The sequence below is a fragment of the Chiloscyllium punctatum genome, chromosome 6, assembly GCF_047496795.1.
Source record: "Chiloscyllium punctatum isolate Juve2018m chromosome 6, sChiPun1.3, whole genome shotgun sequence".
In the NCBI taxonomy this organism is placed as follows: Eukaryota; Metazoa; Chordata; class Chondrichthyes; order Orectolobiformes; family Hemiscylliidae; genus Chiloscyllium; species Chiloscyllium punctatum.
Genome location: NC_092744.1, coordinates 23246721 through 23261011, shown reverse-complemented (window position 1 = coordinate 23261011; position 14291 = coordinate 23246721). Strand labels below are relative to the sequence as shown.

At 43.3% G+C, this 14291-nt stretch overlaps 1 protein-coding gene across 2 annotated transcripts in view; it reads left to right on the top strand.

Moving 5' to 3' along the window:
- Window positions 1-14009, top strand: part of LOC140478775 (nucleotidyltransferase MB21D2) — a 65254-nt gene extending 51245 nt beyond the window's left edge. The window contains exons 1-2 of one of the 2 annotated variants that reach the window (XM_072572138.1): window positions 4473-4568; window positions 11243-14009. In XM_072572138.1, the coding sequence (XP_072428239.1) occupies window positions 11245-12513 (1269 nt within the window). In that variant the 5' untranslated portion in view covers window positions 4473-4568; window positions 11243-11244 and the 3' untranslated portion in view covers window positions 12514-14009. Of the gene's footprint in view, window positions 1-4472; window positions 4569-11242 lie in introns of those variants that run through there. The other variant, XM_072572136.1, reaches the window with a different exon arrangement.
- Window positions 14010-14291: the final 282 nt, after the last annotated feature.

Sequence of the window (14291 nt, the reverse complement as noted above, 5' to 3'; positions counted from 1 at the left end):
TGGGGTGTGCGAGGTGAAATGTGTGCACTGACTTCACAGTGACATGCTATGTAGGACAGAGTCACCTAGGTGACTATTGGATGATTTATTTCCTGGTAATGTTAGAAATGCTGACTTCAGGGAATTGCTTGTAACGGTGGAAGGACAAAAGTACATGAACGTAATTTTGCTTGTGTTGGCGGGAACACTATTATGCACCAAGTCTGGAGGTGATTTTTTTTATAGCTGTGCAGAGTACTGTAGTGCCAAAGGACTGGACTTATCTTTGAGGAGAGTTGTATAATTTAAAGATTGTGTATTCAAGTCCGGGTGGAAAGCCTTAAGCACAAAACCCAAACTCTGAGTGCAGTACTGAAGGAATGCTGCAGTACCAGGGGACTATTCTTCAGATAAGATGATAAACCGAATTGTGATGAGATTTTGCTCTACCCCTTTTTAACCCATTGAAGTCACAACAAATAATCTGTTTCTTTTTAGTATGCCGTTATTAGACTTCAAGTAAAGATTCGAGGAGAAAGTGAGGACTGCAGATGCTGGAGATCAGAGCTGAAAATGTGTTGCTGGAAAAGCGCAGCAGGTCAGGCAGCATCCGAGGAACAGGAGAATCAATGTTTCGGGCATCAGCCCTTCTTCAGGAATGAATCATTCCTGAAGAAGGGCTGATGCCCGAAACGTCGATTCTCCTGTTCCTTGGATGCTGCCTGACATGCTGTGCTTTTCCAGCAACACATTTTCAGCTTCAATTAAAGATTAGTTACCTGGATCATAATGAAGGAGCCAATTAAAAAGGTTTTCTTGAGTGAAAGAAAGAGCAATTTATTACCTACAAACTGAGATAAAACTAATAAAAAGTCACATTGAACACAAATAATATTATTTAAAATGGAGAGAGCAATTGATAAGATATTTTTTCAAACCTGAGATCGCACTTGTTGACCTGTAACTCCAGTAGTGGTGATGTTTGTAGATTTTTCACTGTGAGGTGGGGGGGGGGGGGGGTGCTGCTGTCTTTTTGGGATGATGGGAGACAGTCATCCAGTTCTTGCTTACAAATTCATTTTCCTTCTCTCTGCTCTGCTGCTCAAAAAAGCTACTGAAAAGTACAGAGGAACCTCGATTATCTGAAGATCAATTATCCGAATTTAAGATTATCTGAAGGAGATCTCATGGTCCCAATCGAAACATTACGTCAAAGAACTGTTTCAACCCTGATTGCATCTTTTATTTACAGGTACAATGATTAAAAACGAACTCAGTTCACTGAAATGCTGCTGAAACAGTCCTGGATATCAATGGAAGCCCAGGCACCATCTCCAAATGACTGACCTTCCACCCTCCCTCTCTCCCCCACACTTTCCGTGGAATTCTACATAGGGGTGAACCCTAAAACCCCCTTCCCCAAATAATCTCTCTAACATTGTCCTGTACAGGGCAAAGGTGGGACTTGTCAAAAAGTTGCAGTAAAAAAGTATGGCTGTGTGTGTGTGTGTGTTTTGGAGACTTACCTCACAAAGGCAGCAACAGTCTTACTGTTGATGTCCAATCTGGCTGTCCCTCGGTGGGCAGGTGCAGAGGGGGGCTTGGTGGGTGAGGGGATGAGGGGGATGGTGGGGGTGATGCGGTGTTGGATGGGATTGTGCAGTGGGCGAGATTGGGGGTGGGCAGGGGCACGCATGCGGTGTGCTGCTGCCTAGTCTCCTGAACGGGGCACAGACTTAACAGAAAACTCCAAGCCCCAGAGGAAAGACACTGAATCATTTAACCCCATCTCGTTCGGATAATCGACGTTCCTCTGTAATTTGTTGTACATTCCCAAGTATGGCTTTATTAGCTTTCCAAGCTGGGTAACTGGCAGGTGAACCTTTTCTCTCCCAAATTAACCAGCAAATGTGAATTTTAAAACCATTTGGGGATTTGGAGGCCTCCCGTCAATGTCACAGGATTATAAACCAGAAAGCCAGTCTTTTTCCCTGAGGGTATGGCTTCAAGTCCCACCATGACAGATGGTAAAATTTGAGTCAAATATAAATCTGGAATAAAATGCTAGGCCACACCAGCGCCAACAATTGTTGTAAACACCTGCCAGGTTCACTAACGACCTTTTTTAGGGAAAGGAATCTGTCATCCTCACTTGACCTGGCCTTCAGATCCATAGCAATTTGGTTGACTCTCAACTGTCCTAGAATCATAGAATAGAATTCAACGCAATTAGGGATGGGCAATCCCATAAATAATTAATAATTTTTAGAAAAGTTCTCCTGGGAATAAAACTAAAATATTGTGGATGCTGACGATCTGAGATAAAATCAGAAAGTGTCGGAGGAACTCAATAGGTCTACAGCATCTGTGGAGAGAGGAACAGAGTTGGTGTTTTAAGTCTGGTTTGACACTTGTTCAAAATACCTGATTATGATGGTGGAATCCCTTTTACCTTCATGTATTCCCTTCCTAATATCCACAAGCTGCAACAATTCTTCCTAAGTGAATGTTTTGCCTACCCTTGAATTCTATCCCACCATGTGTGTATCTGTCTCACAGAGCTTACCAACTTGGCAAAGATTTCCCATATCTCTTTCTCTCGGGGGGGAAAAAATGCTGAGGAAAGGCTTTGAATTTATTTTGCTTGCAAGCCAGCATAATGTTTAACAGTGCAGCACGGTGGCTTACTGATTAGCACTGCTGCCTCACAGCGCCAGGGACCGGAGTTCGATTATAGCCTCGGGCAACTGTCTGTGTGGAGTTTGCACATTCTCCCTGCGTCTGTGTGGGTTTCCTCCGGGTGCTCCAGTTTCCTTGCACAATCCAAAGATGTGCAGTTCAGGTGAATTGGCCATGCTAAATTGACCATAGTGTTAGGTGCATTCGTCAGAAGGAAGTGGGCCTGTGTGGGTTATTCTTCGGAGGGTTGGTGTGGACTGGTTGGGCTGAAGGGCCTGTTTCCACACTGAAGGGAATCTAATCTAAATCTAAATCTAATCTAGTAAAATAAGAGCATTAGAAGCTTAAACATAGAAAACTCTAGAAAGTCACAGGCCACATCAGAGAAACTGAATTAATGGATCGATTGTTAAATGCCCCTTTGGAACGTATTTACTGGGGAGGAGGACCATTTAAAATAAGGGGATGCCCAGTCCACCATCATTCCACCAAGCTCTGAGCTGACCTGTACAGTATTCAGGGTGCTGAAATAAATAGTTATATTTAAATAAATGATTCAGGCTTGATTGACACCCCCCCCCCCGGCAATATTGTCCTGCCCATACAATGATATGGCTCTTTGGGCGGTCAGGTGGAAGAGGTCAGCCTGTTTTCCTTTTAAGCTTTTGAAATGGCAGGGAGCAGAGTGGAGAAAGAAGAGGGAGCTATCTTTGGAGGGTGCTTTTTGCCCAGCAGGGGCACCCCTTCAGAAGTTGGTGCCCACTTTCCTTCATACATGTACATATTTTAAAATACACTCTCTGCTGCCTCTCTCCTTTCCACTCCTGCCCAAGTAGCCCCCTTACTGCCAACCCCTGACTTAACTCGAAAGAGTTACATTGAGTCTCCTTCAAGGGACCCTCCTATACTTCTGGAGATGTCCACTACCAAGCTCTGGTATGCTGGGACTGTTAATCAATGGGATTCTCCAGAGAATGGGACTTACGGCCACTGAAGGGAAGAAAACCCACTCTGCAATAATGTCTCTGCTGAAGCTGCAAGGCAGCCTTGGTGGACATCTGTTGGCTGACTACTCTCCATTCCCCATAACTCGCTGCTGACTGCTTCAGACCTGTAATTGTTTTAACGAAAGGTTCTTGCCTTGCAAAGCCCATTCTATTCCCATCTCGACATTTGCTCCCTAACCCAATTTCAGCTTTTCTGTTTTTATTTCACATTTCCAGCACCTGCAGTATTTTGCCTTTGTGACATTGTGCACAGGTGGCTAGATGGGCTGAAGGGCACATTGTAGATAGGTTGAGGTAGGTGGGCCATAATGGTTTCCTATTTGGGGAGAAAGTTCATTCCGTAGCATCTCAAAACCAGTTAAGACTTCTTTCCCTGAGGGGAAAAGGAGCTGTGTCATTTGTACAAATGTAATTTGTGATATCAGATCTCTGAGGCAGTCAGGTGGGTATAACAAAGTGTAACTTGCTTAGTTATCTCTAGTGACTCTTGTCAGTGTTCATACTCGCTGAAATGTTCATTGAACCTGCCAGGTGAACTCTGCAACACTCTGCAGTGACCCACAGAATTAATTGGATTTATATGGGCCCTGTTGCTAAATCGGTTTTTGCTGTCTCTTGTTCTCCTCCTTGTCTGTCTGTTTTGCACCTTCTTGTATCTGTTTATCTTGCCCTCTCATCCACAAGCTGTTTGGTCTTTTACTCCTGCTTGTGCATTCTCTGTGGAACCTTTATTATCAGACCGATTTGTGGGGTGGATTCAGTGCTCATTGTTGCTTCATCACTTTTTTTAATTCACAGGGTGATGGTATTGCTGGATAGACCAGCATTTATTGCCCATTCCAGAGGGCAGTTAAGAGCCAACCACACTGCTGTGGGTCTGGTGTCACATGTAGCCCAAACTGGGTAAGAATGACCGTTTCCTTCCCTAAAGAACATTAATGAACCAGGTAGACTTTCCCTACAATAATCATCATTATACTCTTAAGTCCAGGTTTTTATTGAATTCAAATCCTGCCATCTGCTGTGGTGGGGGTCAAACCCAGGTCCCCAGAACATTCCCTGGATCTCTGGATTAGCAGTCCAGTGATAATACTATTAGACCTTATGCCTTACTCTCTCACTTTCTCCATCTCATCCATTAAGGTGACTTGCTACCATTTTCTTGAGGACAATTAGGGATGGAGGGTAAATGCTGGCTTTGCCACTGTTAGGGTGCATCCTGTGAAAGTAAAAGAGAACTCCCTTGCTCCTGTCGGATGAATGTTGTGAACCTTAAAAGGGTTCAGAAAAGGTTTATGAAAACGTTGCCAGGGTTGCAGGGTTTGAGCTACAGGGAGAAGCTGAATAGGCTGGGGCTTGTTTCCCTGGAGCGTCAGAGGCTGAGGAGTTACCTCAGAGGTTGATACGAGGGCATGGGTAGGGTAAATAGACAAGGTCTTTTCCCTGGGGTGGGGGAGTCTAGAACTAGAGGGCATAGGTTTAGGGTGAGAGGGGAAAGATATGAAGGACCTAAGGGGCAACTTTTTCACACAGAGGGTGGTGTGTGTATAGAATGAGCTGCCAGAGGAAGTAGTGGAGGCTGGTACAGTTAAAACATTTAAAAGACATCTGGATGGGTACATGAATCGGGAGGGTTTAGAGAGAGATGGGCCAAGTGCTAGCAAATGTGACTAGATTGGGTTGGGATAGCTGGTTGGCATTGACGAGTTGGACCGAAGGGTCTCATTCCATGCTGTACAGCTCTGTGACTCTACTTGTGCAGTCTCTCACTTCCTGTCATACTCTTGTTCTCCTGCTCCCTCATTTATTTCCAAATTTCAGCTCAGCTTCGATTTTGTGTGTCAACCTCGTGTCTGAAGGAAGCTCCAATGCAGCCAAACTAAAATCAGCAATTTTCCAATAAAAAGGAGGATTATTCGACTTCAAATATAGTGAATAAACCTCTCCGGAAATGTATTCTGACCTAACTAATCACCCATTACATTCAATAATTATGAATTTCATAACTAATTACAATCAATATTTACATTTATTTAAATGAGTCAAAGAATATATATATATTCATTAAAAATATTGGCCATGTTAAGTTGTTCCTCATGACCAGGGATGTGCAATTCCAATTACTAACATCAACTTAGTCCCTTTTTTAAAAAAACAATGAATTTCTAATTAAAAATGAGAGGAGACACCGCTTCAGGTTGTTACACAGTTCAGTTAGATTATGATGAGCCTGTAACTTTGCTGAGTTTATCCATTTCAATGGTAGTGCTATCACCAAACACAAGTCTGTAAATCTGTGATTATATCTTCATTTGACCCTGGTCTTCAGAGCTGTTTTCTGGATGAAGAATGTTCTGGATCTTCTCAATCCTTTTGTGTGAATGTGATTGATCTCATGTTGCCCTTGGATGGGAAAGCTCTATATTTGGTTCCTATTCTATGATACCTTCATCTCTATCCAAGGCAGTAGTTTGTCTCGAGCTATCCTACTGACTCCTTTGATCATCTTCAATGTTTCCATTAGATTATCCCCTCGATTTTCTATATTTGAAGAAATACGAGTCTAGTCTGTGCAGCCAGTCCTCACTGTTGAGTCATTTTAAACTCAGTATTAGTTTATTGAATCTATGTTGCAATCTTCCCAAAGAATCTATCCTCCTTGTGGAGTGGGACCCAGAGTTAAATGCAATTACTCATGATCAGGTCTAACCTAAGCTACATCAAAGATCTATCGTAGAATCCCTACAGTGTGGAGGCAGGCCATTCAGCCCCTCAAATCCACACCGCCCCTCCAAAGAGAATCACACCCAGATTCCACTGCCCTATCTGATTCTCTGTAACCCTGCATTTCCCATGACTAAACATCTTAGCCTGCACATCCCTGGACATGAGGAACAACTTAACATGGCCAATCACCTAAATTGCACATCATTAGACATCTTTATCTAACAGAGTCTAGACTTGAGTAGGCTTCTCGGATGCTGCCTGACCTGCTGTGCTTTTCCAGCACTACTCTAATCTAGATTCTGATCTCCAGCATCTTTATCTAACATTACTTCCAAACTATTATATTCCAGATCTTTTTAGAATGAAAGGAACTTTCCATTAGCCTTTAACAAAATAACATAAAAAATCATTAATTCTTCTGTACGTAACCCCCTAAACATTTATGTAAATTTCACTGTTGCGAATTCTCATGGAAATTAGGCACAGGAATAGGCCATTCAGCACTTTGAGGCTGCTATGTCAATCTGTATGGTCATGAGTGATCTTCTATTTCAATGCAATTTCCCAGCTTTCTCCCCTTACTCCTCAAATGTCTTTAAAATCTTAAAACGTTAACCGTCTTTTTCTTGAATATATTCTGTGGCTTGACCTTCTCAGCCTTCTATGATAGAGAATTCCGCTTGGAATTTAGTGAAGATATCTTTCTAAATCTCAGTCTGAAACAGTCTACCCGTATCCTGAAATTGTACCCCCTCGTTCTCAATTCCCCAACCATGGAAAATATCCTTTCTACATCTAGTCTGTCCAGTTCTGTTAGAATTTTATGCATTTCAGTCGGATCCCCCCCTCATCCTTCTGCACTCTAGTGAATTCTGGCCTAATAGAAACAATCTCTCTAATAGTATAGTCCTGCCATCCCTAGTACCTGCCTAGCAAACTTCCATTGCACTTCCTTTATGGCAGTTATACTCTCTTATGTTGAGAGACCAAATTTCAATCTTTTAGGTGTGATCTCACAAGGTCTTGAATAACAACAGGAAGTCATTCCTACTTCTGAACTCACATCATCTTACAAAGAAGGCCAATATACCATTTACCTTAATTGCTTGCTGCATCTGCCTGTTTGCTTTCATTGACTGGAATACCCAATTCAAGGATACCTAAATCCTTCTGTGTGTCCACATTTCCCAACATTTAAGTAATGCTTTTCTTTCACACCAAAGTGTACAATTTCACATTTAGCCATGTGCCACTGCTTCTTCAATATGTTTGCCTATTCACTCAACTTGTCTAAATCACCTTGGAGTCTTCTTGTGTCCTTCTCATAATTTATAATTCCACCCAGTGTTGTGTCATCAGCAAATTTGGAAATGTGGCATTTGGTTCCCTCGTCCAGGTTATTTATAAATATCTCATGAATAGTTGGGGCCCAAGCAGTGATTCTTGTGGTACCCCACTAATCATTGCTTGCCACTTAGAAAGACCCATTTACTCCCACTCTCTGTTTCCTGTTTGTCAACCAATTCTCAATCCATGCCAACATATAACAATCTACGTCCTTGTAGTCTAATTTTTCCCTCTCATTCCCTTTGACAGACTCTTATCAAAAAGCCTGGAAATCAAATACATTGCATCCACTGGTTCTCCCTTATCCATTCAACTAGGTACATCCTTAAAAATAACAACAGTAGATTTGTTAAGCGTGATTTATCTTTTATAAAACCCATGCAGGCTTTGCCCCAACCTGTTAATGCTCATCATTTAAAAAAAATTCTCATCTATTTCTTTGTATCCAAAGTGACTATTCTCCCATTTCCTTGCATTAAACACCATCTGACTATATCCATTTTGAGATGAGAGCACAACCACACTGTATATACTGTGTATCTAGCTTGGTTTCATCAACATACTTAAATGCTCATTCATTGGTGTTATCACCTTGTCAGAAGGTTGGCTGCTATGGGCCTTCCTCCCATCTATGCTGTGTTTCACACAGGGCAACTACTTCAGGTCCAATATATTTGCCAGCTATTTTTACCTAGCTTCTCCTCAGCTATATTTTCTGTCAATGTTTCTTTCTAATAACTGTCTCTGTTTACTCTTTTCTCGAATGATGCTACTGATATATTGTATCTTTGTCTTTTGATGTTGTGCAGTAATTTCCTCTCTTTTTTTCAGATGTTTCTAACACCTCTGTGTTTCTCTTTCTGTCAGTGGAGGATATACCAGGAATCCTCCTTTCTCTTCACAAGTCAATGTATAGCTTCTGTTGTACTCCAGTCATTGGAAATTCAACTTCTTGTTTTCTAACCTTTTATGTGCCTGAGGAATGTGGGAAGATACCTCTTTAAAGATTTAAAAAGGACATGAGGGATAACTGTTTTTACACTGGGTGGTTTGCATGTGGAGTGAACTGCCAAAGAAAGTGAGAGATGCAGGTACAATCTTTAATATAAACATTTAGATAAGTTCCTGAATAGGAAAGGTTTGGAGGGATATGGACCAAGCACAGGTAGGTGGGGACGACTTCCATTTGGAAACATGGTCGGCATACTGTATGACTTCATGATTCATCACAGATATTTCCTGGGCCCCATGCTCTCAGTGACTATCTAAGACTAATTCTGCATCGTGACGTATCTTGAAGTATGCATTGACATCAAAAGTGCTTTCTTAACGATACATTTGTAAATTAAACAATGATTACCACTTCCTGTAGTAGCAAGTTTGATAGTTTAATGTTGTTGGGGATAGCATTCTGACAGAGGTTTAGCTAACTGATAGAAGACAGAGTTGGGATAAGGGGATTAGTGTTGTAGCCACAGTTATTTACAATATATATTAATGTCTTGGAAGAGAGAAGTAAATATACTATTGTCAAGTTTGCCGATGGCAAAAACGTATTTGGGAAATCAAGTGGTGAGAACGACACAGTGAGTCCATAGAAGGATATAAACACCTTAAAGGGCAAAATCTTGGCCATTAGAATATAATGTGGGAAAGTGAGAGATTGTGCACTTTGGCAGGAAAAATAGAGGACATAACATTTAAATGGAGAGACTGCAGCACAGAGGAATTGGGGATCCTTATGCACGAATAACAAAAAACATCCAACTTCAGCAGGTAACAGCAAAGGCAAATGGAATATGGAACTTTATGCCAAAAGGAATAGAATATAAAAATCTGCAAATCTTGCTGAAACTACGCAAGCTGTGAGATAGCCCATACCTGGAATATTGTGAACAACTTTAGTCTCCTTGACTAAGGAATGCTGGTGTTGGTGGCAATCCAGAGAAGGTTCACTAGATTGATCTCAGGTCTAGAGGAAGACTTATGAAGGGAGGTTGAGTAGGTTAGGCCTGTACTCATTGGAGCTTAGGAGAATGATAAGTGAAATATGTTGAATATACAAGATTCTTGGTGGGATTGACAGGGTAGATGCTTGGAGATTGTGTTTCACTTTGGGGGAGTTTAAGATCAGAGTAATCTCAAAGTAAGAAGTCACCCAGTTAGGATGAAGATGAGGACTCTATTCTCTCAGAGCGTAGTGAGTTGTGAAATTCTTTACCATAGCAAGCTTAGAGGCTGGATTGTTAAGTATATTCAAGGCTGAGATGGTAAAAGTTAATCAGTGAAGGAATTGAGGACTTATGGGGAAAAGGCAGGTAAATGGAGTCGGAGATTATCAGGTCAGCCATGATCTCATTGAATGACAGATCAGACCTGATGGGCAGAATGGTCGACCTCTCCCTTTGCTACCTGTAGTCCTGTGGCTCCCAATGAAGGAAGACCTTGACTTTAAAATTCTCCTTCTTGTTTTTAAATTCCTCTGTGGTCTTGCCCCTCGTTTTGTAATCTCCTCCAGCCCAACAATTCTTTACTCTTCTAATTTTAACCTGTTGGACAACTCCAATTGAGTTGAACTTCCATGTTTCTTATATCATAAGCTCTAGTTCTAGCTCTCCACCTCACTTTCCTTGTTTAAATTGCTCCACCTCTTTGTCCAAAGCCTTTGGTCATCTGTGGTAATATTTCTTCATGAGTTTTAACATCAAATTTTACTTTTCAGTATCCTGTGAAGAACTTTGAGATGTTTAAATAGGTTAAAGGTGTTCTGTAAATGTGAGTTGTTGTAGTGCTGATAATCCAGCTCTTAGCATGACTGAATAACCCCATGCAATAATGCTTACCAACCTGGCCCACTGATTGTTGGATTATCAGTAGAGATACAATACTGAACTGCATTTGTATGCTGCCTTCAATATAGTGAAATGTCTCAGTGTTCATAGGTGTGTGAGCAATCAAAAATTGGACACTGTGCCACATGATGTGATATCAGAACACACAAGAGGTGGCAGTTTTAAGAAGCATCTTAGAGGGTTAAACCTTTTTAACGGACAGGTTCGAGGAGTGAATTGTAGAACCTGAGGTCAAAGTGGCCAAATACATTGTCAATAATGGTGAGATCAAGATCAGAGATGCTGAAGGCTCTGTTGTTGTTGGAGGACAGAGATCTTGGAATTTTGTGGGGTCAAAGGATAGCACCAAGGAATGATGAGAAATTGGGAGCTCAACATCCCAGATTCTTCGTATCATTAGGCCACAGAAGGAGGCCAGTTGGCCCATTGAGTCTGAATGAGCAACTCCCTTTGTGCCAATGCCCTGCCTTCTCCCTCTATCCCTACACACTGTTCCTTCCCAACAACACCTTGGCTTTCATCTTTGCTTAATTACTGTCAGCCTGGAAGGAGAGACACGAAGGCTCTGTTTTGGAAAAAAATAATTTATTTGGTTTTATCATCTAAGTTTGTGTTATCGCTTTTTGAATTTTTCTGTTTTCTTTTGACTAGGCATGGTGCAGAAGTTGGACCAGAAGCTTCCAGTTGCCAATGAGTACCTACTGCTGTCTGGTGGAGTCCGTGAGGGTGTGGTGGACATGGACCTTGAGGAGCTTAGCGTCTACGTCCGGGGGACAGACTATGATATGGACTTCACCCTTCTGGTCCCGGCCCTCAAACTGCACGACCGAAACCAACCGGTCACCCTGGACATGCGCCACTCCGCGCTCTGCCACTCTTGGCTGAGTCTCCGGCTTTTTGACGAAGGGACCATCAACAAGTGGAAAGATTGCTGCACCATTGTGGACCACATCAACGGAGGCACCAACTACTTCTTCTCCCCCACCCGCGTGGCAGACTGGTTTCACGACGCCATCACCGTGGTGCTCGCTGAGATCCAGAAGAAGCCTCAGCGTGGGATGCCGAAGGTTGAGAAAGTGGAGAGGAACGGCATGGTGATCTCCATCGTCCTGGCCGTGGGCTCGAGCCGCATGCTGTACGATGTTATCCCCGTGGTCTCGTTCAAGGGCTGGCCCGCTGTGGCACAGAGCTGGCTGATGGAGAACCACTTCTGGGATGGCAAGATCACCGAGGAGGAGGTGATCAGCGGTTTCTACCTGGTGCCAGCCTCCTCTCTCAATGGGAAACGGGAAAACGAGTGGCGTTTGTCCTTCGCACGAAGTGAGGTGCAGCTGAAGAAATGCATCTCCAGTAGCCTCATGCAAGCCTACCAGGCGTGCAAGGCCATCATCATGAAGCTCTTGTCCAGGCCCAAGGCCATCAGCCCGTACCACTTGCGGAGTATGATGCTCTGGGCGTGTGATCGGCTGCCCGCTACCTTCCTTGCCCAGGAGGAGTACGCTGCGGACTTCCTGCTCGGCCTGATTGATGACCTCCAGCACTGCCTGCTCAACCGCTCCTGCCCCAACTACTTCATCCCCCAGTGTAATATGTTTGAGCACCTCTCAGATGAGGCGGCCGTGCTGCATGCCCGCAAGCTGTCCTCTGTGCGCTCTGACCCTACCGAGCACCTGCGCACCGCCATCGAGCACGCCAAGGCCGCCAACCGGCTAAGCCAGGACGTCCACCGGAGGGGCAGTGGCTCTGGCACACCATCCCCCTCCTCAGACACCGGTTCTGGGGACAACCGGCAGCCGGACGACCGACTGGCCAAGAAGTTGCAGCAGCTGGTGACGGAGAATCCAGGCAAATCCATCTCTGTCTTCATCAACCCAGACGACGTCACCAGACCCCACTTCAGAATTGACGACAAATTCTTCTGAGGCGAGAATGGGACTCCTGTCCCAAAGCTGCTTCAGACCCCGCTGAAAGGACCAATCCCCTTAAATAGCGCTTTTGAGAGCAGAGTGTGTGTCGAATAAAATACGGAACATATCTGGTACTACCAGCACATTGAAGATTTGGTCCGTGAAGATTGGACAGGTTTCAAATGCGACTTTCAAATGACAATGGTTTCCAATTTCCTCAGACTGATTTTCCTTCAGGGTGAGGAGTCTTCGAAAATTCTCCTGTTTGAAATTGTTTCATTTCTTAAAATAAAGTGGAAATAGTCTTCCTCGCACACCCCCTCCACCAAGCAATCGTTCCAAAGCTAGTAGCAGAAACCCTGCAGTAGGTCACTGAGGATGGCTCCTTTCCCTTGGCAAGGATCAAGGCCTGTTGTGGTTTAAAGACTGAGGAATGTCTTGGCACACTAAGGACCAGGAATGGGACGAGGCTTGAAAGAGCTTGTCTGCTGTTGCAGCTGGAATGCCACAGACTGAGTCCTTTCAGGGCCCTTGTTTATTGCTGAAATTCCTTGGGTTTTCCAAAAGGGTGGCTGAACTTCAGAAAAAAATGTTTGTAAAGACTGAATTAAGACAATGCGTTACTTCCTTCGTGGCCTCCACAGATCTTGGTTCGTGAACTCCTTCACATTAATTAAGTGTGGTCGTGTCTTTCGGTGAAACCGTGGACTTTGAGATGGGAATTGATCCTGTGTTGGTCAGGTCTCCATGTTGAATGTGTTTGGTAACCTGGACAAGCAGGGGGTGTGAAAGCTCCTTATGTTTAATGACTGAGTAAACTCAGTGAGGCTAGAGTGGCTGAGTATCAGTCGGAGGATGGGAGTAGGAGGAGATTCTGTTTCTGATCATTGTCTGTCTTCATCGTATCTATGAAGTGTATATGTACACATATACTGGGTGGGTGGAAGCAGGACTGTGATGGCAGCCAATATTAAATAGCTGACGTTGATGATGTTGGTGTTTAGGAGGTGTCCTGTGGAGAAAAATCTGTGGATTTCAAAGGTGAGGGTTTTGGAGTAAAAGAGGTGAGGAAGGAGAGAAACTTGAGGTTCCTGTCAACTCCAGTTCTCTGCACAGACACCCCTGCCTGAACAGGGCCATACTGCAGCTTGTGAACTCTTTACTCTGGGTATCTGCTGCTTTTACGCACTGCAATCTGCCATCTACTTTTCACTGTTGAGGATTCTTTCTGTGGGAAGACCCAGAGAGTCTGTATGTGATTCTTATCAACTCCAACTGCATCCTGAGCCGAGTAAGAGAATTGACGTGCTGTTACTGAGCTGTTAAATTGTACCTAGGAAATATTTATGTTTTAATCAGCAGCAATGAATTACACTGTAACAGTGATTACTTCCTGGCCAATACCTTCTTACTTTCTGATCCCTCCTCTCTTTTAATGGAATTGTTTCCCTGTCTTTATCCTTCAAAGACCATGAATTCTTCCTGATTAAAAGTCTTTTTTCAAAGCCGTATCACCTTGCCGTGGTAATTCCAGAGTTTTATATAACGTCTTAATTTCATCACCCTAGTATGGAGCTAACGTTCTTCTCCTGCTCTCTTACTGTAACCATAGGATGAGTTTGTGTATATGTATTTAGAAACAATTCCACTGCATTGATGTAAATCTCTGCATATATGGATGAGAAATGTCTGTGGCCATTCCTAATCTGAGCGAGAACTGTGTAGCGATCTCTTCTGAGCTTTCCCTTTGCTCAAATTGATGATTCTTTCAATGTTCCCCAGCTCTCTTTCCT